Raw genomic sequence first — 24,170 nt, 5'->3', positions numbered from 1 at the left:
AGCCTACCACGGTCAGGGGCTGCTGCTGCCCCACACCAATGCCTCGGGAGGCAGCAGTGTGGTGTAGCAGCGTGGTGTAGCCAGAAGTGCACTGCCTGCCAACCCTGCCCCAGGGAACTATCAAATAGTTGTGTAACCACTAAAATTTGATGCAGTTACACAATTATTCAATTACATGGTATCTAACATTCCTAACTCTTAGGTACTTAATTTGTTTTGTAAAAAAAAATAAAAAATCCTTATATCTTGTGTGTCTACAAGATCCCTAGGAAAAAAGGAAGAGAAAACCTGCATCTCTTCTCTATAATAAATATAATTTATTATAATAAAATTTAAATGTTTTGCTTTCTTATGTGTAGAGAAATTGGAACAAGGTAATTTAGTCAGATTTACCTTATTCAAAATCTGTGTTAGCAGTAAAGTAGGTTGTTGCTAATTTATTACTTTATTTAACTTCATTTAAGGGAATATCAAGGGTTTGGTAAAGACTGGTTTTTAAAGGTATTAATGAACATTTTCAAATCAGGGGTTTTTTTTTGTTAATTTTATTAATGAAAACGTCTAAATATTTTGATAGCTAAGTTCGAATCTCCGTCATGTCAGAGTATTTGAGATGGATGTAGAAGATGATGGAGAGGCAGAGGAGGAGGAGGAGGAAGAGGAAGAAGCAACTCAGATTGTGGGTGGTGAACATGAAGAGCAGAATCAGTCTGCAATTAACCATGATAGCATGTGTGGTGCCTCTGCTGAGCCGGCAGAAAAAACAGAAGAACATAAATCAAGCCTGGATCCTTGACGTGATACTTGATATTTGTGCCTTCTCTATAATGAAGAAAGGAGAAGAGACTAAAAACAAACTTCAAGCCATTGATACTTTATTCTGACCTTTACTAAATATTATGTTAATGTTATGGATGTTGTAGAATGTCACACACAGCCTAAGACAAAACCTTTTCTTTGCTCCAGTGAATGTTTACTGAATGTTTTTTTCTGTTACAGTTAGTTTGTAACAAGCATAACAGTTTCTCACTGGAGTGTTGCATTATTGAGTATGTGAGGGCAATGGGGTGGCAGGGAGGAACAAGTGGAGTTTTAAAGGGTTGTAACCAGTCTGTGTAGCTGAAAAATTTATCTACCTGTGAATACATTATAGGGGACACATTTTCAGCTGTATACTTAATGTTTATGTCCATTTGAGAGGTATGAACATTGTGTCCTTGAAGCCATAGTTTACATATATATTTGGCTAACACACAGATCTGCAGACTTATATAGGGATGGGTATTTGACTGTCTAGGTTTAGCTAGAGTACATTTCAGAAGTTCAGTTCATATAGGTTGGACCTCCCTGGCCCAGCTCCCTGGGCTCTGATCTTCAGGCTGCGGAAACAACCACGGATGTTGCTGGACCAGACAGCCCTGGACCACAGAGGTTCAAACTGTACTTTTACAGACATTCTTTAAAAAAGCCTGCCCAGCCAGCCCATAAAAGTTGTTATACCCTAACTATGTGTCTGTTACATTACATGCAACAGAAATATATTTCAGTCTGTGGTGTGGTGTGTGAAACAATTTTTGAATATTTTCCCTATATATTTTATGATGGAAAATTATATTATTACAGAGAATATATTTTTCTATTCTGATGTGTTGTGCGTCTCATGTATGCTTTCAGTTTTGCTATATTCAGCTCCTTTACTAATTTATGTTGGAGGAGTGTTATGGAACTCAATGTGAAAGCTGGAAACTTGTTCATAATCTGAAAATGTTTGCCTGTTGCTGACTGGTTGGACTTCTTCCTAAATGCAGCTTAGTTCTTTGAATTAACAGTGATGCTAAACACATAATGCTATAAAATTGTACGAGTGAATGTGTAACTTGAGTTGGAGAAGTTAATCTCTTATGCATGTGCTCAACACTTTTTTTTAAAAAAAATAAAAACTACTGTAAATGGAGAAGTCTTTATAAATTGCCTTTTTTGATATTGTGTTGCTGTCTCTAATGCTAGTGAGTGATTTTAGGAATGATCATTTCCTACTTATCAGTATGTAATTTGATTTTTTTAACTTTATTGGAAGAATAATTTTTCTAATGCAAGTTTTTATCTTTTTTGCTGGCGGAAAGAAATTTGTAAATGTAAAATATGGTTTGAGAGGTTTCACGTCGTCAGAAATTTTTGAGAAAAGAAAAGTGTGTTTTTGCAAACTCAAAAGATACAGACACATCATTAAGCATTGTGAAATTATATGAACAGCATGTGCTCCTCTAATTCAGACTCTTATTTTGTATGTTGTGACTACAAGGTGCCTATTCCTCTGCTCTCAAAAGTGTCTATGCTAATATAATTTTAAAAATTCTAGCCCTTATTGCAGAACAAAACCTGAAAATATAAACCTAATGCTTGCTCAGATTAGATGTTTCACAGTATTTTTTTTTTCTAAAAAGCATGAATTAGCCATGGTCCTCCAATGAGGCCTTGCTACTGAGTCAAAGCCTTGTCACCCACACAGTCGGTGGTAGTAGGTCACCTATCTTTTGTTGGTTCTTCTGCCCAATCTGTGGATGTAATAATTGCTTAAGCTTCCCCTGCTGTCACTTGAGGGGAGCTCTCTTGCAACTCAAGTGGGCCATCAGCATCAAGCGCTAACTCCTCTAATGAGCTGATTTCTGTTCACAAGAACTACAATATCATTGCTACCTCATGCACATAAGAGCTGTTGTAGTAGTTCTCCACGAAAGGACATCCAGAAGAAAGACTGAATCTTCATCTCTTGTCATTGGGACTCTCCTTGGAGTCAGCATAGTTAAATCTCCTGAGAGACCTCTGGCCCACGTAATTTATGCTATGATGTTATTGAGGCCTGCCTCTTTAAAAGAAAACCAGGTCTGTTGGCATTCTCCCCACCTCCAGGTGGTACCACACACAGGTAGCAGCTTCTGTTGGGATCCCAGATAGCCCTGCAGTGATGGCAGCATTGTTCTGTCTGAAGTGAGGAGTCAGTGTGATGGGGCCAAAGGCACTGAGGCAAGAGGCAGTAACCACAGCAGCCACCTTCTGGGGGGACATGATAGCAGTTTTCAGGTATCTAAAAGGGTGTCATAAGGAGGAGGGAGAAAACTTGTTCATCTTGGCCTCTGGGGATAGAACAAGAAGCAATGGGCTTAAACTGCAGCAAGGGAGGTTTAGGTTGGACATTAGGAAAAAGTTCCTAACGGTCAGGGTAGTCAAACACGGGAATAAATTGCCCAGGGAGGTTGTGGAATCCCCATCTCTGGAGATATTTAAGAGTAGGTTAGATAAGTGTCTATCAGGGATGGTCTAGACAGTATTTGGTCCTGCCATGAGGGCAGGGGACTGGACTCGACCTCTCGAAGTCCCTTCCAGTCTTAGTATTCTATGATTCTAGCCTGTGCCCTTGCATTTTGCAGCAGAATGGTGGCAACTAGCAGCAGTGGCAACAAGGAACCCAGCCTTGCAGTTAGAGGAAGCTGAGGTAGGTGAGGGACAGCCTGGGAAGTACCTGCTGAGGGGCATTTCATTTGATTTTGGGGGTTGATTTGTTTGTGAAGGGCTTTTTGATGGAAGGAGAAAGTGCCAAATCTGACGGAGTGGGAGGATTTATAAGAGAGGTTATGGTGGAAGTGGGCGGTCAGTATATATGTAAGGGGAGAAGAGTGATGGGCTACAGCACAAATTTTTTATGTGCTCTACTGAAATGTTTGTACTGAAAGCACCTACCTAATTAGAAGTTGTTGGAGATGGATAGAGGAGCAATAAGGGTAGCCAATGAGGCAATAGCCAGGTATTTGGCATTTGAGAAAATACTTGGAGTATTGACACTGTAGACAGAGCTGTAGCCTTTTGGCAAATGGGAAGGACTGGAGTTCCTCTCTTCTTACAGGCATGGTCTATATGGCAATGGCTCTCAACCTTTTCAGATTACTGTACTCCTGTGAGGAGTCTGATTTCTCTTATGTACCTCCAAGTTAAACCTCACTTAAACTAAATCCTTATAGAATCAGACATAAAAATACACAATTATTGCAGCTCAACGTAACTAACAAATTTCATTCTCATTTTTACCACATAATTAATAAATCAACTGGAATATTTCAATATGTATGAATCCTCTGAAAACCTGCAGTTGTATTAATGTAATTAGATGCATATAAAATCTCATTAAACAGTTTTAACATTATTGATGACTGAATTCTAATTAGTTCTTTTTCATTTCTTGTCCTAAATAGTGGTGTAGTTTTGCTGTGTTATTGTTAAAATGTACTATGTTTCTCTCCAGATGTGGTTTCTTCATAGATTCATGGTTTTTAAGACCAGAAGGGACCATTATGATAATCCTAGCTTAATCTGTATAACACAGGCTATAGAGCAGGTCATTGAGGATATGTCTACAATACAGAGTTATTTTGAAATTGTTACCTGTCCCTGGACCAGCCAAGGAAATAACCCACACAAAGGGTGAGCTGAAGCAGCACTGAAGTTAGTTTATTAATACAGATTCTTAAGAGTAAGATGATACTTACACATGGGGCTCGCCGAGCCATGGCGAGCCCCACTCACCAGCCGCAGTGTTCGGCGATCTGCACATGCACAGATCATTCTGCGCATGCGCAGATCGCCTGAACTCGGCCCTTCCGGGTTGTAATCTACTCACCACAGGTGTAATCTACACAGGTGAGTAGATTACATAGATTGTCAAGCCCTGCTCACACACATACATCACATTCATACTGGCAGTTGAAAGTAGGCTGCAGACCTGGCATAGATAATTTTCAATTTCATAGGTAGCTCGAGCTGGCCAAGCATCAGCTTTCCGGAGACCGATCACGAGGCTTATGGCTATTCCTGGAGTCCTTAGGATCTGCAGGAGGACTACTGCCTCTGATTCAGTCCCAGTTTTCACATGCTGTTACATCCCTTCCAAAAGGAGAAGGTGACAAGCTGGCCGCTTGTCAGCTAATTATCTGTTTGCAGGGTCTTTGTCTGCCTTAAAAGGTCACAGATCCTAAAACTGCCTCTTTGGTTGGGTATTTCTCATTCACACCTCACATACATTCCACAGGTCTCATACATGTTCAAAAGTCTAAAATAAATCCAGTTTCATTGCCTTGAATAACAAGCCATTGCATTGTCTAACATACTAAAGATAACATACCGAGGGCACGATTTAAAACAAAGCCTAACATAAATTGAAACTAAGAAAGCCAAGGTCCGGGAAGAGGGAGAAGCAGAGTAGTATGTCTGGTAAGCTAGACACCCATGAAGAGGAGGGAGAGGAATCGTGTCCAACTGGTTTCAGAAATAACTCCCATTATTTCAAAATAACAAGGTGAGCATCCACACAGCAAGCCCATTATTTTGAAATAATTTCAAAATAACGGGCTTGTTATTTTGAAATAATAACCCCTCATTTTATGAGGAATAATGCCTATTTTGAAATTGCTTTTCCAAAAGAGCGTGAGTGTAGACGCTCAGCTGTACTTATTCCAAAATAATTGGCTTCTCACAGCTGCCCTGGTGGCCACCCTCTCCACAACCGTCAAAACTCTATTGTTTCCTTTCTGCAGGATTTAAAGCTGCAGGCAGAAGCAAAAGGGCTAGCGGCATCTGATAGCCATGTGCCACACAGCAGCACTCTGCACTGCCTGCATTGTTGCCATGGGCAGACCTGAGTGCTCCTTCCAAGCCCCCCATGGCTGCAAGCATGCCGGCAGCCACCTCTGAAGTCCCTGGCAAGGGGCAAAAGAGGACCCCGTTCTGGACTGGTGTGGAGATCCTGGATCTCAGAGGTATGGGGTGAGTAGTCCAACCTCCAGGATCTTCGTAACAGGTACAGGAATGTGTACGGCTGGAGAGCCATCAGCCAGGCCCTGAAGGGCCACACACACACTAGACCAGGTGCTCATAAAAATTAAAAACTGCGTCAGGTCTACAACCAAGCTAGGGAACGAATTTCCCGCTCTGGAGTAGCACCCCAGACCTGCTGGTTCTACTCCCAGCTGTATGCCATTCTACAAGGGGGGCTAGTCACCACCACCTCTTGTCGTGGACTCCAGCCTGGCCACGCCCATCCTTAGCCTCCAGGAGGTCAGGGCTATGGATCAGGAAAACGAGAAGGAGGAGGAAAAGGAGGACCAGGACACCAAGCCCAAAAACCAGGATGTGGTCATCAGCCTGGAGCTGGTACCCTCCTCCTAAGATGTCTCCCACATCTTGGAGGATGCTAGGGAAGGCACTTCAGGTGAGTTCCATTACTTTCTCTATGCATATGTGGGGCAGGTGATGGGCTGTGAGGGGCTGCACATTCCTTGCTCTACCTTCTAAGATGGGGCTAGCACAACAGCCTGTGCACAAGGCTGCACACGGAACACTAGTCCGGAGCACCCAGCCCCCTGAAGCTGGCTCACAAGAACCTGTCGCTCCTTCTCACAAGATTCCTGCACAGGCCTGCCTAACTCCCAACTCTCGGTGGGACACCTTCTCACCACAAGCCACCCCTCAGGAGGCTAGGGTCATGGACACACACAGCAGTGCCACAAATGGCACAGGGTCATGCATGCATTCTTGGGCAGTATACACTCCCAGTCAAGCATGGTGATGCGGAGGAGACCTATCCCTTGCCTGGGAACCTGCTGGGGGAGAAAGAGGAGGGGACCCCAGTACCAGCAGCAACGGCGTCTGCCACTTACATACGCCTCTCCCAACACCCTTCCCCCTCGCAGTGGTCAGGGATAGAAGTTTTCTCTCGGCGGGACACTACCACTGCTGGACTCAGCATGTGTGGGGAATGGAAGGAAACTGAGTTGACCCATTCTCCCCTCCTACCTGCAGGCTCCTGGTCTGGCTGGCAACTTCCAATGCCTGATTGTCCCCATGACTTGGGGGTAGCAAGGCTCCCCTGGGATGTTCATGCCTCTGCAGGAAAGTGCCCACTGTCTAGGCCGTATATGGCCTTGCTTGAAGCACATCACCATCATCTGAACCAAGACCTTTGGTGTTGGCTCAGAGATTAAGGCTACACTTCATATACAATGTCTCCTGGGACAACTGCCCTTGTAACTTTTCTTCATAGCTGGGCCAGCTGCAAGTGGAGTGCATGCAACCCCTCCCATGCCATCTTCCCGATCCTACGAGACCCGCATGCCAGGTGCCGGTGACCCCACAAAACCTGGTATGGGAACACCTTGAGTGTCTCCATTCCTTGAACAGGAATTTCAAGGAGGAGCATCAGGAGTGCTGGGCTGACTGGGAGCTGAGGAGGATGATCTGGGAGCAGCTGTCCTACCAGGATGAGGCCATGTGCTCCTCGAACACAGCTGCCATGGTGAGTCTGGTTATGGCTATCAACTGGTCCACCAGCCATGCCCCCTGCACCCACCATCCCCCAGCCTCCCAGCATAAGCACCTGCACCCGCTCCCACTCCCCCCAAGTCCCTCCAGAACCCACCTCTGCCCCCACCCTCTTGGCTTCTCCTCCTAGCCCCCTCCCTGCCCCAGGTTGCCGAGCAGTGCACATGAGACAGTGGGCCCTCTTGGGCAGCGGAGGCATCCCGACACACCTGTAGCAGGTGCCAGTCCCAGCCTTATCCCTGAGCCCCTCCTCCCCTTCCCAGGGGCTTTCACAATCCCTTCCCAGTTATACATTCCCCAAGTAAAAATGACTGAGTTAATTGTTTCAAAACAAAATGTCTGGTTTATTGTATCTGTGGGGGGTGAGGGAGGAAAGACACACAGAGGCAATGCAGAGGCCCCTTGTGGGGAGGCCTGGGGGAGAGTCTCATGGCTGGTCTTGTCTGAAACTCTCCCTTCAGCTCCTGAATGTGCACAGCTCCCTGATGGGCTTGCCAGATGGCAGCGATGCACAGCTCAACCTCTGCCCTTCATCCTGGCAGGGAAGTCTCCCCCTTGTTCTTCCATACGCTGCAGTCCGACATCACCTGGGGGATTTCTGGTTGCTGAGGTCCTGGCAGGTGACGAGACACCAGAACCTCCCCTTCAAGTGACCAAAGGCACCCTCCCTAACCATACAACACTTGCTGAGCCTGGTGTTGAAGGTCTCCTTCGTGGGGTCCAGGTGTCCTGTGTAGGGCTTCATAAGCCAGGGGAGCAAGGGATAGGCTGTGTTGCCCACAATGCACATAGGCATGTCCACTTCCCCGACCCTGATGTTGTGATTGGGGATAAATGTGCCAGTGTGTGACAGACTGGCACAGTGAAATCCATAGACTTCAACAGAGAAAAGGATTATAAAAGCAGTGTGCATTGCTATGGAACTTTGGGTTTGTCTTGCCACCAACTCCGGGAGAGCATCAGGTCGCGAGCGACAAAGCCCGGCTCCCCCTCTGTGATCAATCTGGCTGGCCACTAGACTGATCCAGAGTCTGGACTAGTAACTATAACATCGTCTGGTGGGACTGTGTGTATGGTATTTGTGTGTGTGAGTGACTGAAAAACATATGCTACTGCTGTATACTCAATAGATATGGCGTACTGCCTTTTTTCCAATAAAAGATCTCGCATGCTTTGTTTAAGCATAATATTTTTGGTGGAGAATGCGGTGCCTCCAAAAAATGTTATGTTTAAACCCAAAGTTCCATAGCAAAGCACCCTGCTTTTATCATCCTTTTCTCTGTTGAAGTCTATAGATTTCACTGTGCCAGTCTGTGTCCAGTGTATTATCTTTTTGATGTTAATCATTCCCAAAATATCTCCAAGAGGCTCATCCTGTAATCAATTGTCTTTTGGGGGTGATAGCTCCACTTTAGAGTCGTCAATCTGCTAATCTGATCAGTCCTTGATCATGGGTATGCACTGATGGTTCTTCTGACGTCAACGAGTCTATCTTCACCCATGCTTCGCCCCTCCTTTCTTGGCCATTTGGCCATGAGGATAACCCTTGCACCTTTATCTCAACACATACATAACACTTTCACATAAACAATCTTTACAAGGACCTTCAAAGAAAAGCATAAACAGCAGTATCTCATATTGGGCTATTGGGCAAAGCAAAAGACATTGTAAATCAAACAATTAAGACTCCAGCCTTCAGCATTCCTCTAATCTCATTAACATATACACAATACCAAACCCTACCTCTTTACTTACTAAACTTTAAAATAAAGAAATGTATATTTAACTAAAGGGCTTAATTAATAAAATGTTAAATGTGTTACTGTATATTACTACATTATTAAACCTAAAATGCAAATATAAAAAGATATAAAACTCTTACTTCTCTGGAAGAGGCTGGAGTTCCTGAACACACAGGCATTCCCAGACTGCCCAACATACATGCCCATCAACTGGCCACAGTAGTCCATGAGGACTTGTGGGACCATGGAAAAGTATCCTTTCCTCTTGAGATAGTTGGAGGCCCGGTGGTCTAGTGGTCTCGCCCCTCAGCCCCACTCCCCACAGTTAGGGAAGCCCTAACTTCCCTAATTCCCCTCCGCCCCACAGTTAGGGAAGCCCTTGGTGGCAAAGCCAGCAATGATGGGCTCCACATCACCCAGAGTGATGATCCTTCACTGCAGGATGACATTGATGGTCTTTGCCACCTACAGAATCATAGAAGCAGAGAATCACAGGGTTGCCAGAGCCTTCAAGAGTTTCTCGAGTCCAAGCCCCTTCTCAGACCAGGAGCAACCCCGAGAATCCTATCCCTGGCAGAGCTTTGTGAAGTTGGGACTGAAAAACCCCTAAGGAGGGAGATTTCACCCCCTCTCTAGGGAGTCCCATTTCAGTAGTTCACCATCCTCCTAGGACAAAGGTAAGAATCATACCTGCACGAACCTGGCCCTGATGGTCTATCTCGCCATTCCAAACTGGTTCTCCACAGAGCGGTAGCTGTCTGACATGGCAAGCTTCCATCGGGTGATGGCAACACACTTCTGGAGGGGGATGGCAGGTTTCATCCAGGTGTCCTGTCATTGGAGAGCAGGGGTGAGCCATTTACAGAGCTCCAGGAAGGTGTCCTTCCACATGCAGAAGTTCTGGAGCTACTGCTGGTTGTCCCACCACCTCATGACAATGTGGTCCCACCAGTCGGAACTGGTCTCCCATTGCCAGAAGTGACAGTGCATGGTGTGCAGAGGAGGGTGGAGGGGTATGTGGTGCATGAGGAGTGCCCAGGCCTATGTCAGTAGGTCCCCCATTCTAGGCTGGTCATCGTTCTACAGCACCACGTGGGCAGCCTGCATAGACTGAGTCAAGAGTTGCAGCAGATAGTATAAGAGCCGAAGACTGCTGTGTAGCAAGTCTAGCTCCATGGTGGAAATCCATTGGTGTATGCAAGGGCAACCAGAGCATGCAGTGTGAGTTCGCTGTCCCTCAAAAAGTCAAGCAATGGAGAAGAGTCTGAGGCGTGGCTGTACAGGGGAGCCCTTTTACGCACCAGCCTCAGATAACCTCAGGAAGCAGCTATAGGAAGTGACTGCTGTCCTGGTGCTCTGCCCAAAGTGCATCTGGGAGGCTTTAAATGCGAGCTCCAATCCGTGTGAATGCACTGTTTTGATATAATTCTGCCATATTTTGATGGGAATTTGTAGTGTGCATGCACTATTTTGAAATAGCTATTTCAGGAGTTATTATTTTGAAATAGCTTATTTCAAAATAAGAGCGTAGTGTAGCCATAGCTTTAGAAAAAACATCTTTTAGAAGGACACACTGAATTATGGCCAGAAAAGGTCTGTGAAACCTTAGATCAGTTTTGGAGAGGCTATCAAATAAAATTGGAGAACAGAAACTTGAGGCACTACTTATTAATGATGTGTTTGATGGAACCCCTGTGCGAGAAAAAGAAATAGTTAAGGGTTAGTTTTTAGGTTTTGCTATTGTTAGTATCAAAAGTGTTGTTGCATTGGTTAAATAGAAACAAATCAGAAATCCGTACAGGCTAAATTCAAACTCTGTTATATATAGCACGCAGAAAGGATAGAAGGGTGTAACTGAAAGCAGAATTTGGCTTTAAATCCCTACTCTCTTTACAACAGCAATCTTTGGTCTCATCTCAGGATTCACAACAAGTGACTAACTCATCTGTCAAACTCACGATAGAAGAGTCCATCATCATTCTTATGAAAACTGTCTAATGTCCACAGATTGATTTAGCTGTGCCTGACTAGTTTATCAATCTTGGTTTTTACTGATATCTTTCAGAGACACGTACAACTTGCAGTTACATGGAGTCAAGGACACAACAACAACAACAACAACAACGTAAAACAGAAGAAAATCATTTGCTGATCTCTATGTTTACATAATGTACTGCGTCAATGACCAGACTGCAATAAAAATACAGTAATAAAACATGAGCACATGTTTTACAATTAAAAAGTTGCTACCATGTTTAAAATGGTAGATTAATACTGCAATATAACAATTAAAGCTTTCAGTTTCCAAGTACACATTTCACTTCCAATGCTCCCAAGTTCCAGCTAAGGCTGTATGCCAGCCTACATGAGTTAATGGAACCTGCGCAACTAACTTGATTTAATAGCTGAGCTTTCACTTTTCTCTTCTTCACCTCTCCCTCCCACCCCCCAGATTGTCTTTTCTTTCACAAGAGACCCCCTTAATACTGTTATTTGCATGACAATAGCACCCAAAACATGTTGGATCTTGTACAAATAGGAACACTCAGGGTATGTCTACAATGCTTAAAATGTTACAAAGGCACAGCTATGCCACTGCAGTGCTTCAGAGTAAACACTCATTGAACTGATGGGATAAACTTCCTTCACTGAAGTTTATCCCTCTCCCTACGAGGTGGTACCTAGGCCACCAGAGGAATTTATTCTTTGATCTAGCACTGTCTACACTGAGAGGTAGGTCAGTGCAGGTACATCTGTCAGGGGTGTTGATTTACCATGAGACACATATTTATGCAATTTTAAATTCTCCAGCATGGACCAGCTCACAGTGCCCTGAAAAGATTACTATCTAAAGAACAAAAATACATAAAGGCTGGTGGCAAGTGACATAACATGCAAACAAAGCACACAAATCTGCAAATAGGCATGCCATTGAGTAACTTATTCATGCAGTTTGTTTTGCTTCCTTTAATGTGGATTAATCATGTGAATAGAGTTGCTAGTTACATTCAACCCTCACTATTCGCCCTGAATTTTACCTTTCTTTCATGTTTATTTGGCCTCTATTTAGCTGCCTTTCTTTTCAACCACATTGTGAATGAATTCCTAAACCTGCTTCATGTACTTCCCCTACCAAAAGTCAAACTTACATCCTTGCAAAATAGCTCACTGAGCTATGCAATCACTAAAGCTATGAAGGGGAAGCTGTGGCCATTAGCAACTTCTGGCTTTGCTGTCTCTTGTCTTTAGGGAAAGCGCATCCCTTTTAAGATCCCAGAAGTTGTAACAAGGCTCATGCTGCACCTGTTTTACTTGGGTAGAGAAAATCTCCCATAGGATTAATATTCCATTGGCCTGATTAGTGGTGCGGAGTGAGAAAAGGCAACAGATTTAATTCAACCATATGCAATTGTATCTTTGTCTCTACTATGTTCAAGTCCAGTTGTTTCTGCTGACAAGAGCACACAAAAGTTCCTTTTGCTTTGCCAGCAGGGGTTGCTATAAGAGCAGCATAGAGAAGTTTGATGCTCTTATCCCATCTGTTTATATGTTTGTTGCAGCAGACAGGATGACTGAATTTTCTTTCACTCTAGTAATTCCCAAAGCAGTATGCAGTGTTATTCGGAACCAATTGTGGATATGCCCCAAAGTCTTTTTGATTGTAAAGTTTCCTCACTAAGTACAACAGTCTCAAACATGCTAACATTCAGACTTGCAGAAGATTTAGCCACAAAGAGATATTATCTTAAATGTTGTGGTTAAATCCCTGTAACTCTAAATATTTAGAAGTTAGCATGTTATGTTTAAACCCAAAGATAGTATGCTGGATTTTTTTACTTTAAAAAAATGTTCTATAACATAACTGTGTGTATTTATTTTTATAATTAGGCCTTTTAAAACCTTGTTTTGCATGCATCCTCTTAAAATGCATAGGGAAGAATAGGCCCTCCAAATTCTAATTAGGTGTAAATTACACGCCATTTCCCCCTCTGTCATCTATTTTCTGACCCATATACATCTGGTGTTTAACTTCTGTGGAAATTGCACCCATTTACAGCTGCATTAAGTCCCATATAATAATTATATATCCCCTTAGTTCTAGACAAGCAAATAATTGTACATAATTCTTGTAGGGCCAATACTCTCCACAGAAAATTATGGATGAAGAGGACTGCCTAAAATTGATCTTGAACAGTTAATCTTTGTCTAGGAAGATGAAGAATATGTCGTTTCATCTTGTTTTAAAAAAAAATCAACATAGTTGTGTCAACTCTCAAAACAGGAGCATCATTCCTAAAAGTACCACACGTGACTGTGATCACACGATAGATTATAGACCTAGTTGAAAATATATTAATTGACAAATGGATAATAGTACATCTGTAAGGAAAAGAATATCCAGAACAGATTTTTTGGTTTGTTGGCAATTTTGAAAAGTAAAAACTCATATCTGGTCAGACTACAAATAAAAGTTTTGGGTGAATAAAAAAAAAATCAAGAAATTGTTTTGGATGGAATGAAATGTATTGCTCAATCTGAAACAGAATGTTTAATTTCCCTTTTGAGCATTTTATTATTATTTTTATTTTAAAAAAATGAAACTAAAGGAAATGTCTTACAATCATTTTGAACCAAAACACTGAAACATTTCATTTTACAAGTGGCAAAATAAACTGCTTAGTTTTTCTTCTGAATATTTTAGAGTTTTACTGAAATAAAGTCTGACTTTATGCAGTTTTAATCTGCATAAAGTCAGATTTAGTGCCACTGAATTTGCATTGAAAAAGTTTCACTCGATTTTATATACAAGGCTATACAGAGGAATAACATGTGGGCTTCTTACTGCATCCCAATGTTTTGCATTCATGCTCCATATCTTTACAACATCCTATCTACAATCACAAGGGTTCTGCTTTCTGGAATATTTACCATTTTTCATCTTATTCTCATTTTATCATCTTATCATTGAGAAAACCTGCTATTTGTGCTGGTTTGAAAAATATTAATATTATTTTAATGCCATGATATGATATATGAAATCCCTCCTATCTTTTAAAGTCATTTCCTTCTCCTCATGTTTACAGTAGTCTTTGGCATTCTTGGGGAAGGAAGACTGCCACTTTTTCTGCAAATGTACATAACTTTGTACTCTACTTCAGGCTCTATCACCCACAAGTTAGAGTCCCATGTTTCTCTCTCTTGAACACCCATCAGTGACCACTCTCCTAGTTCAAAGGTTATACTCAAACTACCTAGAACAGTGGCCTCCAACCTTTTTAAGCACAAGATCACTTTTTGAATTTAAGTCAGTCCAGGATCTGCCTCAAACCCAAGTATCCCTTCTCCACCCCTTCGCTGAGGCCCCACCCTCCTTCCTTTGTGAAGATGGGAGTATACGAGAGGGGGACAGAGACATCAGTGCCTCCATGCTTCTGTCTCCCCCGACCCTGCACAACAAGCAGGAAGCTACCAGGGGCAGCTCTGAGGCTCTGGGCAGGAGCAACATGGCAGTGAAGGGAGGGGCAGCTGAAGTGCCAGGGCTTGATAGCCTCCCAGCCAAACCAGTCAGGATCACCTGTCAGAGGCTCCAAGATTTACTGGTAGTTCCCGATCTACTGGCTGGTGACCACTGACCTAGAATGAAAGGATATTTTACTGGAAACTTTGTTGAAAAACAGGAATTATTATAAAGGCGCAGCCTGTCTGCTAGACATTAGAGTCCGAGTTATGATCCCAAGTGCACTAACAGCCTGCGCAGGCACCCTGGGGGGGCCTGCTCCATGCTCTGGAAGGGGAGTGACCTCAGGTGAAAGCCATCCTTCAGTGCCGCCTTGAGTGTGCCACACCGGCCCCATGCCCCAAGCCTTTGGAGCTGCTTGGGGCACACTGTGTGGTGCTTTGGTGGTGATTTAGAAGGCCCAATAGCAGTCGCAGTGGCCAAGAGCCCCAGGCCCCTTTTAGTCATTAGGCAACTTAGCTCCAGAAATAATATAAAACTTACCTACAAAATATCAATTATTATTTTTTAAATATTTATACAGCATATAGAATAAATGTTGGATATACTTGACCACTAAGAAGAGTTCAGCATTCCTTAAAATATAAATAGGTTATGGATCCTTGGGATGCAAATAATAGTAGCCTCATAGACATTTTACTAATGTTTGTGTGTGTGTGTATCGATATACACACTTACATGAATATAAAGTCTGATAAACCAAGCTGATGAGACTTGTAACAGACTAGTTTAATTAGTAATTTCAGTATTCAAACCAACTAAACTACAGACTTGCTTTTTTCTCTCTTTTTTCCTTCATTCATCTCATGATTATATATTAAAAAATATCAGCAGTAATGTTGAGCGATGGTGTCAGAGTAAGAAGTGTCCCCACATAAATAAATGAATAAAAAGTCAAACAACCAACATTATCAACTGAAAATGGTAGAGCATATACAGTAAGAATTATTTCTAGGTATTTAGAGCAATAGATACGTTTTAGACCTCTTTATTGTCGCTGATACAAAAGTCCAATGTAAACCACAGTGCCATTTTCATATTAAACAAGTTAACTTTAAGGTGGCATTTTAAATGCACTGAGTTGTTATTTTTGCCTAAATTTCCTCAATGTCTATGACCAACTCTACAGATAAAAAAAAGAACTATCTAAATCAGTATGGGTATGTCTACACTAGCCTCCTAGTTCGAACTAGGGAAGCTAATGTAGGCATTCTGCCCCAAAATATTTACCTAAACCCTACATTTTGAGATTCAACAATTTCCATAAAAAAAAAGAGTTATTTTTTTTTTCAGACAATTTTCTACTAAATTTTGTATGTTAGTGACAATGACTTGTTACTAATCATAAGTGGAAACATATATATATAGAGAGAAAAATTAAATGATAATCTGTAGCATATTTTAAAAATTTGGTCTGCGCTGGACATATCAAAAGTCTGAACTTTCATTTGCTCAAAAAGGCAGTCCAAAAAGGCAGTCCATGAAGTTAATCTGAAGTTCAATGTGAAAGAGCTTCACTTTCTTTTCAGTTCAAAGATTAGCTATAAAAAGTTGGACCTGCTCCAAGTTCTTAAGTTAGCATTTATCATATCAGTGAGTGCCAATATTAACATTCACTCTATAACTGCTCAATAAACTGACAAATCTGCTAGTGGAAAGAAAGCATCATGGAATCAGATATACTGTTTATGAGCCAGTGCCTAACTGAAATGCATTATGTTTTCCTTTCTTTCTTTTACTGGTAATGGGGACCCAGAAAGTACTGTGGACACAGCTTAAGTCTGATTAAATTTTTTTTTTGTCTCATCCAAAAGGTGGCATGGCAGCAATTTTGTGCATCCTTTCATTATTCTGGCTCAGAGGACAGTAAATAGTATCCTCTGTTAAACATATTGAAATGTATAAGTTGGCTGGAGGAGGCCATCATATTTCTTTCTGATTTTTTACCTGCTGTTGGTATATGTGAAGACTAAGATTGGAAGAAAACATATTTTTTTCTATTTTTCCACTTACTTAATTTTTGTGCATTTGACAATATGGTACTTTGCAGATTGTTTTACTGTTTCCCCTTTATAATCTGTAGTTTCCAGTGTTTGTGTGTGGGGATATTTCACATGTCAGCCAGGGAAATAGAGGAGGATAATAACATTGTAAAACTATTACAACTAGAATCTGAACTTGGGGTCAAGAGTAGAGCCTGTGACTCGCTGGGTAATTATGGATGTTTTGGTTTACTGGCAATTCTGAAAAATCCAAAGACGTTTTGCTTTTGGTTGAACTGCAGATGAATTTATTTTCAAAATGTTCACTGATTTGAAAAATAGAAAAAAAGTAATGCTGGATTGAATTAAATATTATGATTTGATTAACAAATTTTAGATTTCAGGCATATTGATAAAATCAAAGCAAAAGCAAAACGAAATTCACATAATTCTTTATTATTTACCCGAAATGTGGCAGACTTTAGTGCATGCCCAGTCTAATGACTATTTATTTATTAAAAAAAATGGAGAGGCTGAGAAAATCCTGAACCAGAATATTCCATGTACAGTGGCGAGAGCATACTCTTGCAATCTAGAAAGCCCGTTAGTTCCAATCCCTTCCCCCAAAAAGCAAGGTGGAAATTGAATCTGGATCTTCTATGCTTTAGGGGAGTACGTAATCACTACAATATTTTTGCTTTCGTTGACGTGTTTTGTGAATCTAGTCCTCCTTTGCTTTTGTCAAAGTTCCCAAAATGTAAGTGAAAAATTTTGAGTTGGGTTGAAATGAAAATTTTTATTTTATATTGTATATTAATAAAACTTTTTTTCGATGTTGAAACCATTGGGTGAACTTGATACAAACCAGTGAATAGTTTTGGTTTGATCAAAACTGATTTTTTCAGCAAATAAATTATTATTGATTTTAATAATGATCTAGTATGTCTTTAATGAGTGCTAAATCAGTGCTGTTCATCCAATACACACACTATTACCACAGTTAAACCCTGAATGGGTGTGAACTGCAAATCTTTTGTTCTCTGCAAATGACAAAATATTTATACAGCTGCTATTAAATACAGTTTGTTAATTATCCAAGTACAGTAACTGCATTGCTGTATTCTTGGTACTATAAGTTATTTATTTACTAGCCTGCAGTTAATTGGTTTACCTTAACCAACCTTATAGCTGAGCTTCATGGAATGTTTTACCATTAGGTGCAGCTCTATGCTTTCAATAAAATGCTTATTTTTTCCTCTCCTAGATGACTTTTTTTTTGTCTCAGAGTTATCAATGCTGAGTACAAGGGTCTTGCTCAGCTCCCCTGGATGATTAATCCACTTATTTAACTTGTTTATTTTAATGTATCCATCCTCTATTCATAACATTATGTAAGGATTTTGATGTTACTAATCAATTATACAGATTATGATCAAAGTGCCATATGACAGTAATAGCAGTCAGTATGATTCCATTAGTTCTGACTTATTTTTAGGATTTAATAATGCACTATTATTCTCTAAGCTCCCTGATAAGCTGTTGGTCCATTCTGGGCTCCACAGTCCATTTATCATTGAGGAAATCCCATTACTCCATCATGGAATTGGCCAGAACCTCCTTCACTCCTTCAGGACCCTCTGAATACAGGACAGAAGAAGCATTGCTGACATGGAGACTGGTGATGTAGATCTCCCTCAATGACCAGGAGCAGATTCAGCCTAATTGGCAATCCCAAGCCCAGATCTAGTTCTGATGGTGTCTGAGCACTGTTGGGTCACTGACCAACTTTTGTACAGCTTCTAGGAGCTAGTGACATTCCTGGGTCAGACAAACAAGGATTGAAGTGTCTGGTACGGAAGCAATCAACACCATGGCAACAGGCATCCAAACATTTGGCACGGAAGCCAATAAACATTCTTTGACTGTCAGCATTGACGTTGACAGTGTGCTTGACAAGATCATCCATCCTGCCAAAAATAGAGTCTTCACCCCTTGAACCTCCCTTCACTGGTCCCTATGCAGTTCATGGAACCAGGATATAGATCAGTATCAGAACAGACTGAGTCTTCATTGTTGTCCTCTGCAAAGAACTGTCTGTTCTGACATTGGCCTTGACACTAGAAAACTAAAGAAATCTGTTTCCTCCTCACCTCTGATGGAGGAAGCATTTTCTTTCCTCCTCAAGCTTGATGGAGCGTGTCAATGTGTTACTAAGCTGCTTCTGTCAGTCCTTGGGCCCTTGCAACTATAGCCTGTTTGAAAAGGCATTTAGACATTACTCCCAAAGAAAGGACAAGTACTCATGTGGTACCCTTTGAGGCTTGTACTTTCCTTTCAGAATCCCATGCAGTCCCAGCTCTTTGAGCACTTTGTGCTGCAACTGCTCTGCAGGAACCTATTGCAAGGTCCCTAATAAACTCAGTAAAGGGAGCAAGCAGGAGAACTTGCAGGAGACAGAAACCTGAGATGTCCCAAGAATGATCTTGTCCACTTCACTGAAGGAGGCCATGATCTTAATTGTTCTAATCCAGCCTGATGACTATCAGATATTCAAGAAACTTCTTGAAAATCCCAGTTGAGAGAGTGCAAGAGAAGTCACATACATTTCTCAGCAACATTTGCTTGTTGGTCACTATTCGATTGGCAATGCTTGGCTTATTGAAATGTCCAGAGAGTTTTGGCAGACATCTGCCTCTATAATGGTTACATCTAAAAAAGCTGGCAGGTGCTATAAAGTCCCTTTCAAGGGTTTTGAGGATTTCTTCAGCTGCCTGGCATTAGGCTTTCTGGTCATAGGCATGTCCAAGAGAAGACCACAAATAACCTGGCCTAAAGCATCTACCAAAGAGAAGGAATCAGAAACAATTTGCACCTCTGTGGCCAAAAATTGTATTCCCTAGTGAGTCTACAAATGTACATTACAAATTACCAAGTACTCCTGGCCAAATCTGACTTCCTGAATTGGGACCCTGTTTCTCAATGTGCTGACAATGCTAAAAGAAAAAAAACCCAGAGAGATCAAATTCCTGATACAAAAGGGACAGTTGGATGTATGTTCCTCACTGCAGGCTATATTTAAAATCTCCGAAATAGTGACTCACGTTATGGCTCCTGTGATAATGATGCAGGATCTCCTGATTGCACTTCTTGGGAACACTGAGGGAGAATCACACAACAATCAAGAACCTCTTGTTTGAGGATTGCAACTTTTATAAAAACACTGAACATTGAAAGACTCAGAGTTACCTTGTGTCCCTGGACATGTATATACTGGCTTCCAAAAGGAGAAAATACAAGTCTCAGCATTATTAGTGATAGAGGCAATTGTGATGGGTTTGGTCACAGAGATCCCATTGACACTGTCACTTGATGTGCCAGTCATAACCCCCTGGGCACATGGTGCAAGTGGCAATTCCTTAAAGCAGCATGTAATCTTAGATGCTGATATTTGGCTGTCCGAGAGCATCTGCTCTCCTCTATGGTGGTGGTGAACCCTCAGGAGTGACCCGTCATCTCCCAGATACTTGATCAGCTGGAGAGGCTGCAGCCAGACCCAAGGGGCAAGGCCACTATCCAGATCTGAGCCTGGGGCCCTGCATGGCTGCAGCAGGGCCAGGACTGTGTGTGGAGTCTGGAACTGCTTTTAACATCGAGCTGGAGGTTAAAGGCAAAACAAGGTCTGTGGGGCGAAGTCCTGCCAGTTTCCAGCTGGCACTTGCCATCTGCTTCAGGACCATGCTGGGCAGCCATGCTGCTGCCAGGAACTCAGCCAGCATTGGCCTGGCCCCGCTGAGAGCACATGCCCTGAGCCCCAGGGTGCCCCCTACCAAGAGCACCTTTCCCCAGGTTTTGGTGTCCTGTCCTAGAGCTCCACTTGGCTGGGGAGGCAAAAGGGGTGAACATTTTACCTGCCTCCAGCACTTATGGCATCAGCATTTCCTTGGCTCTGGAGGGGCATGCTGCCGTCTGCCCATCAGCCTGAGCTGGGGGTGTACCCTGGGTCTGCTGCTGGATTCTACACTGCCCCCTTGATTCACAGATGCTGCTGCTGCCTTCTTGGGTTGCCTATTTCCCACCTCCTACTGAGCTCAGCCTGTGCCTCCTGCCACATGGGATCAGTCTGGGTTTTCTGTCCAATAAAATGTGTGTAGAGAGAGAGAGAAAAAAAAAGAGATGCTCCTGCAGAGCACAGCACACCGCCCACCACTCAAGCTGCAGCAGCTCGCACTCCACAGGCTGGCTCTAGCAGCAGAGCAGCAGCAGCAATAGCTGCCCATGAGGAGAGGAAGGGCAGCACTTCTTCCCCATGAGCCTGATTGTGCAATGAGGCTTGGGGCTTTTCTCCACCTCTTGCCCCAGTGGGAAGCCAGTGAGGGAGGACAAGTCTGCAGCACCAGCACGGGCTCCCTGCTGCAGGGGGCAAGAAGGAGGGGCTGAGCTCCAGCCACAGACCACCTGCAAGGCAGTCATGGAGCCCCCCTTGCTGACTTGGGTGTCCATGGGGGGCGGGGCATTGCATTCACAGCCTTCCCACACTACCTGAATACAGGCTGGTATGCCAAGCAGCATCACATAGATATGCTGGTTGTGATACTCCAGGAATCTCTTTCTTCATTAAGTTGCTGGAAGGACGCTCTACACATCTCACTTTTTGCCAACATGATACTGGTGTCATGAGTGTTCACAGTAGGATGGGGAGCTCATCTGGGCTATCTTGGGACCTAACACTTCTGTTCTTCCCAGGAGATGAATCTTCACAAAAATATTGTGGAGCTTGGTGTGCCTGACTTTCCTCCAGACGTGTTGAGGTGCACAGTACAGGTGCTCATGAACAACATCACAGTAATGTATTGTATTAACAAAGAAAGAGGAGTTTGCTCACTGCTGCTATGCCAGGAAGTAATCTATTGTTGGGAATGTTTTTTTACTCATTGTACCTCTCTTTGTGTCACACCAGATACCCTGCACCTTCCCAACAATGGCTAGATTTCACAAGGTTTCCTGTTCATAGTTTCCTGTCAGTCGGAGGATCTCCACCCTCCTGGGACTCAACATAGTTTTAACAAGTGCTTCAAATGCTTGGCTTTCTGTTCTTTGTACCACTGCTTAACCTCAGTCATATAGGAGAGATTCAGGCCCGTGTGGTGTGGCTACCTCATACAGTTTTCCACAAAAATAAATTACTTTAAAACTTCACCTTTATGAAACTGGCATCTGTTTTTGCAAAGAAACTGGAATTTATGGCCTCAACTACAGGAAGCCAGAGAGTATGCAGAATGTATATGTAGCCCCAGCCAATACTGCTACTCGAAAAGATTCTGATCTTATGTCCATGAGTGCATATGCACCAGAAATAGAATACATGAGGACAACCCAGCATGAAGAATCACAGGTGCTGCAGCAAAAATACCCATTCAGTTCAGGTCTATGGACCACTTATTTGTGGATCATCAACCAGACAACTGGTCACAATGCTTGTTTTCTTCCCTTTTCCAGATGATAGTAAGCATTAAAGATAGCCAAAAAAGACATCAAATACTTTTCCATCTTAACAATTGCTGTAATTGTCAAAGAGTTTGGATGGCCAATGTGATCCTAGTGGGATAAGATGGACAACCTCGGTATTAAGTTGTAAATCACACTCTGAAAAGAGTATCAGGGGAGTGTGGGGTTAAGAGGCCTGTCATAGTTTGGAGAAACAAGAAGGGGGAACGTATTGGCTGATTGTAGCCTGAGGAAGCAAAGCGATACTGGCAATCAATGTTTTTTACACAGAATATAACACATTGTAAAGTTTTCTAAGTTTGAGAACTTCTTAGTCTAAAGCTGAAGAAACAATCTTATCTCTTCATTGAGCACGTTTACATTGTGTTTGCAGATACACTGCACTAGCCAAAGTCCTCTGCCAGCATGTCCTGGGCCCAGTAACACTGACACAGGGATAGTCTCTTTTAGTTAGTCTAAAGTCCTCATTGCAACCCTCGTAGGGATATTTTGGCCCTCGGCCAAATGAAATTTGACTGCTAATCTTTATGGCTGGTAACCACACAATCAAAGTTTACAATAATAGTGATAATGGACATCCCTGTCTAGTGCAGCTAAAAAGATTGAGAACAGGAAGCAGTAATTCTTAAGAGCTAATGATATCCAAAAGAAAGGCCTAGAGAGCTCCAATACAGTGGGAAAGCAACCTGAAAAGTCAAGTTTGTTTAGCGTATTAATAAAAAAAGCATTTTAACAAAAGCATAAATTATACTTATAAAGAAGTTTAATTGCAAAAGCTACCAGCCTATCTCCTTTATCTGTTTTAGTTGTAAGAGCTGTGCCAAAGTCCTTGCAGCTAGGTTGGAACTGAGCCAGGATATAAACCATGATAAATTCAGATTTTTTCCATTTGAACTTAGAAGAAACAAATTTAGTTTAGTGATAGAAATGTAGCCGTGTTAGTCTGGTGTAGCTGAAACAAAATACAGGACTATGTAGCACTTTAAAGACTAACAAGATGGTTTATTAGATGATGAGCTTTCATGGGCCAGACCCACTTCCTCAGATCTGAGGAATTCCTATTTGATCTGAGGAAGTGGGTCTGGCCCACGAAAGCTCATCATCTAATAAACCATCTTGTTAGTCTTTAAAGTGCTACATAGTCCTGTATTTTGTTTCAAATTTAGTTTGTGAGTTAATAGGACCTAAATGCTGTTTTCCTAGGTAGTAAAAGGGCATTTGATTCTTTGGACAGCCTGATGTATGCACCAGGAGCACTGAGAAGAGATTTGTTGGTACAAAAAAGATTTAACTTCCTACAGGGATAATCTCTAAAAGACACCCTGAAACAAAATCTGCTCAAAACAAACATCTTGACTTAACTTTTGAGCAGCTTGAGATCGATTGTATCACATGATATCCTGCTATAGAAGTGGTTGTCCACAACTTTGAGGACAATTGTGTCGAGCAGCTGATTAAGCACAGTACGAGGTATGGGAGCAACATTTAGCACAATCAACACAGCTAGGCAAATGCCTCTGTGGCCAGTGCAGTAAATTTTGTTCTTCCTGATTCGGTGTGTGGAATCATGTTAAGACATATTAATACAAATGATGACTGTCTGTGTCATCCTTAAAATAGAACATCATCATATTTATGATGGTATAAAAATGGATGCTGATAATCTCCCATAAAAGATTAGTTTGTAAAAGCAAAGTTTTCAGAAGCTTCTCAAAATCTTGTCATACTCACAGGGTGCAATCCACTGGAGATGGGGTTGAAAATATGATGAGTCCATGTTTATGTTGCCATGCTATATCTGGACAGTTTAGTGGTAAAGTTATGCGGAAATTCAATACTTCCTATTTGTTTCCAATCTAAGATACTTGGGTCATGGAATGTCTCTTATTTTGTAAAGAGCTTAACACACTTTAGACTATGTATAAAGAGTAAGCACATATGCAGTTCAATTAAACCCTTTTTAAACTCAGCAGTTACTTAACTTTTCTTTGGATTCTTAGGGTAGGAATTTCAAAAGCATCTAAGAATGTTTGTGCACAACTCCCACAGAAAGTC

General features: G+C 42.1%; 1 protein-coding gene and 1 long non-coding RNA gene across 3 annotated transcripts in view; one reads left to right on the top strand and one right to left on the bottom strand.

Annotated features, from left to right (window-relative positions):
* Window positions 1-2,213, top strand: part of ANAPC4 (anaphase promoting complex subunit 4) — a 37,103-nt gene extending 34,890 nt beyond the window's left edge. For both annotated transcript variants that reach the window (XM_075930624.1, XM_075930623.1), the window contains exon 28: window positions 578-2,213. In XM_075930624.1, coding sequence (XP_075786739.1) covers window positions 578-796 — 219 coding nt within the window. In that variant the 3' untranslated portion in view covers window positions 797-2,213. The remainder of the gene's footprint in view (window positions 1-577) is intronic.
* A 7,318-nt stretch (window positions 2,214-9,531) lies between these two features.
* Window positions 9,532-24,170, bottom strand: part of LOC142829474 (uncharacterized) — a 38,058-nt gene continuing 23,419 nt past the window's right edge. The window contains exons 2-3 of the long non-coding RNA XR_012903898.1: window positions 19,712-19,766; window positions 9,532-9,941 (exon numbers count right to left, since the gene is read on the bottom strand). This is a non-coding gene — a long non-coding RNA (uncharacterized LOC142829474). The remainder of the gene's footprint in view (window positions 9,942-19,711; window positions 19,767-24,170) is intronic.

This window comes from Pelodiscus sinensis, chromosome 5, assembly GCF_049634645.1.
Source record: "Pelodiscus sinensis isolate JC-2024 chromosome 5, ASM4963464v1, whole genome shotgun sequence".
NCBI classification, from domain to species: domain Eukaryota; kingdom Metazoa; phylum Chordata; order Testudines; family Trionychidae; genus Pelodiscus; species Pelodiscus sinensis.
This window is presented reverse-complemented; position numbering and strand designations above follow the sequence as displayed.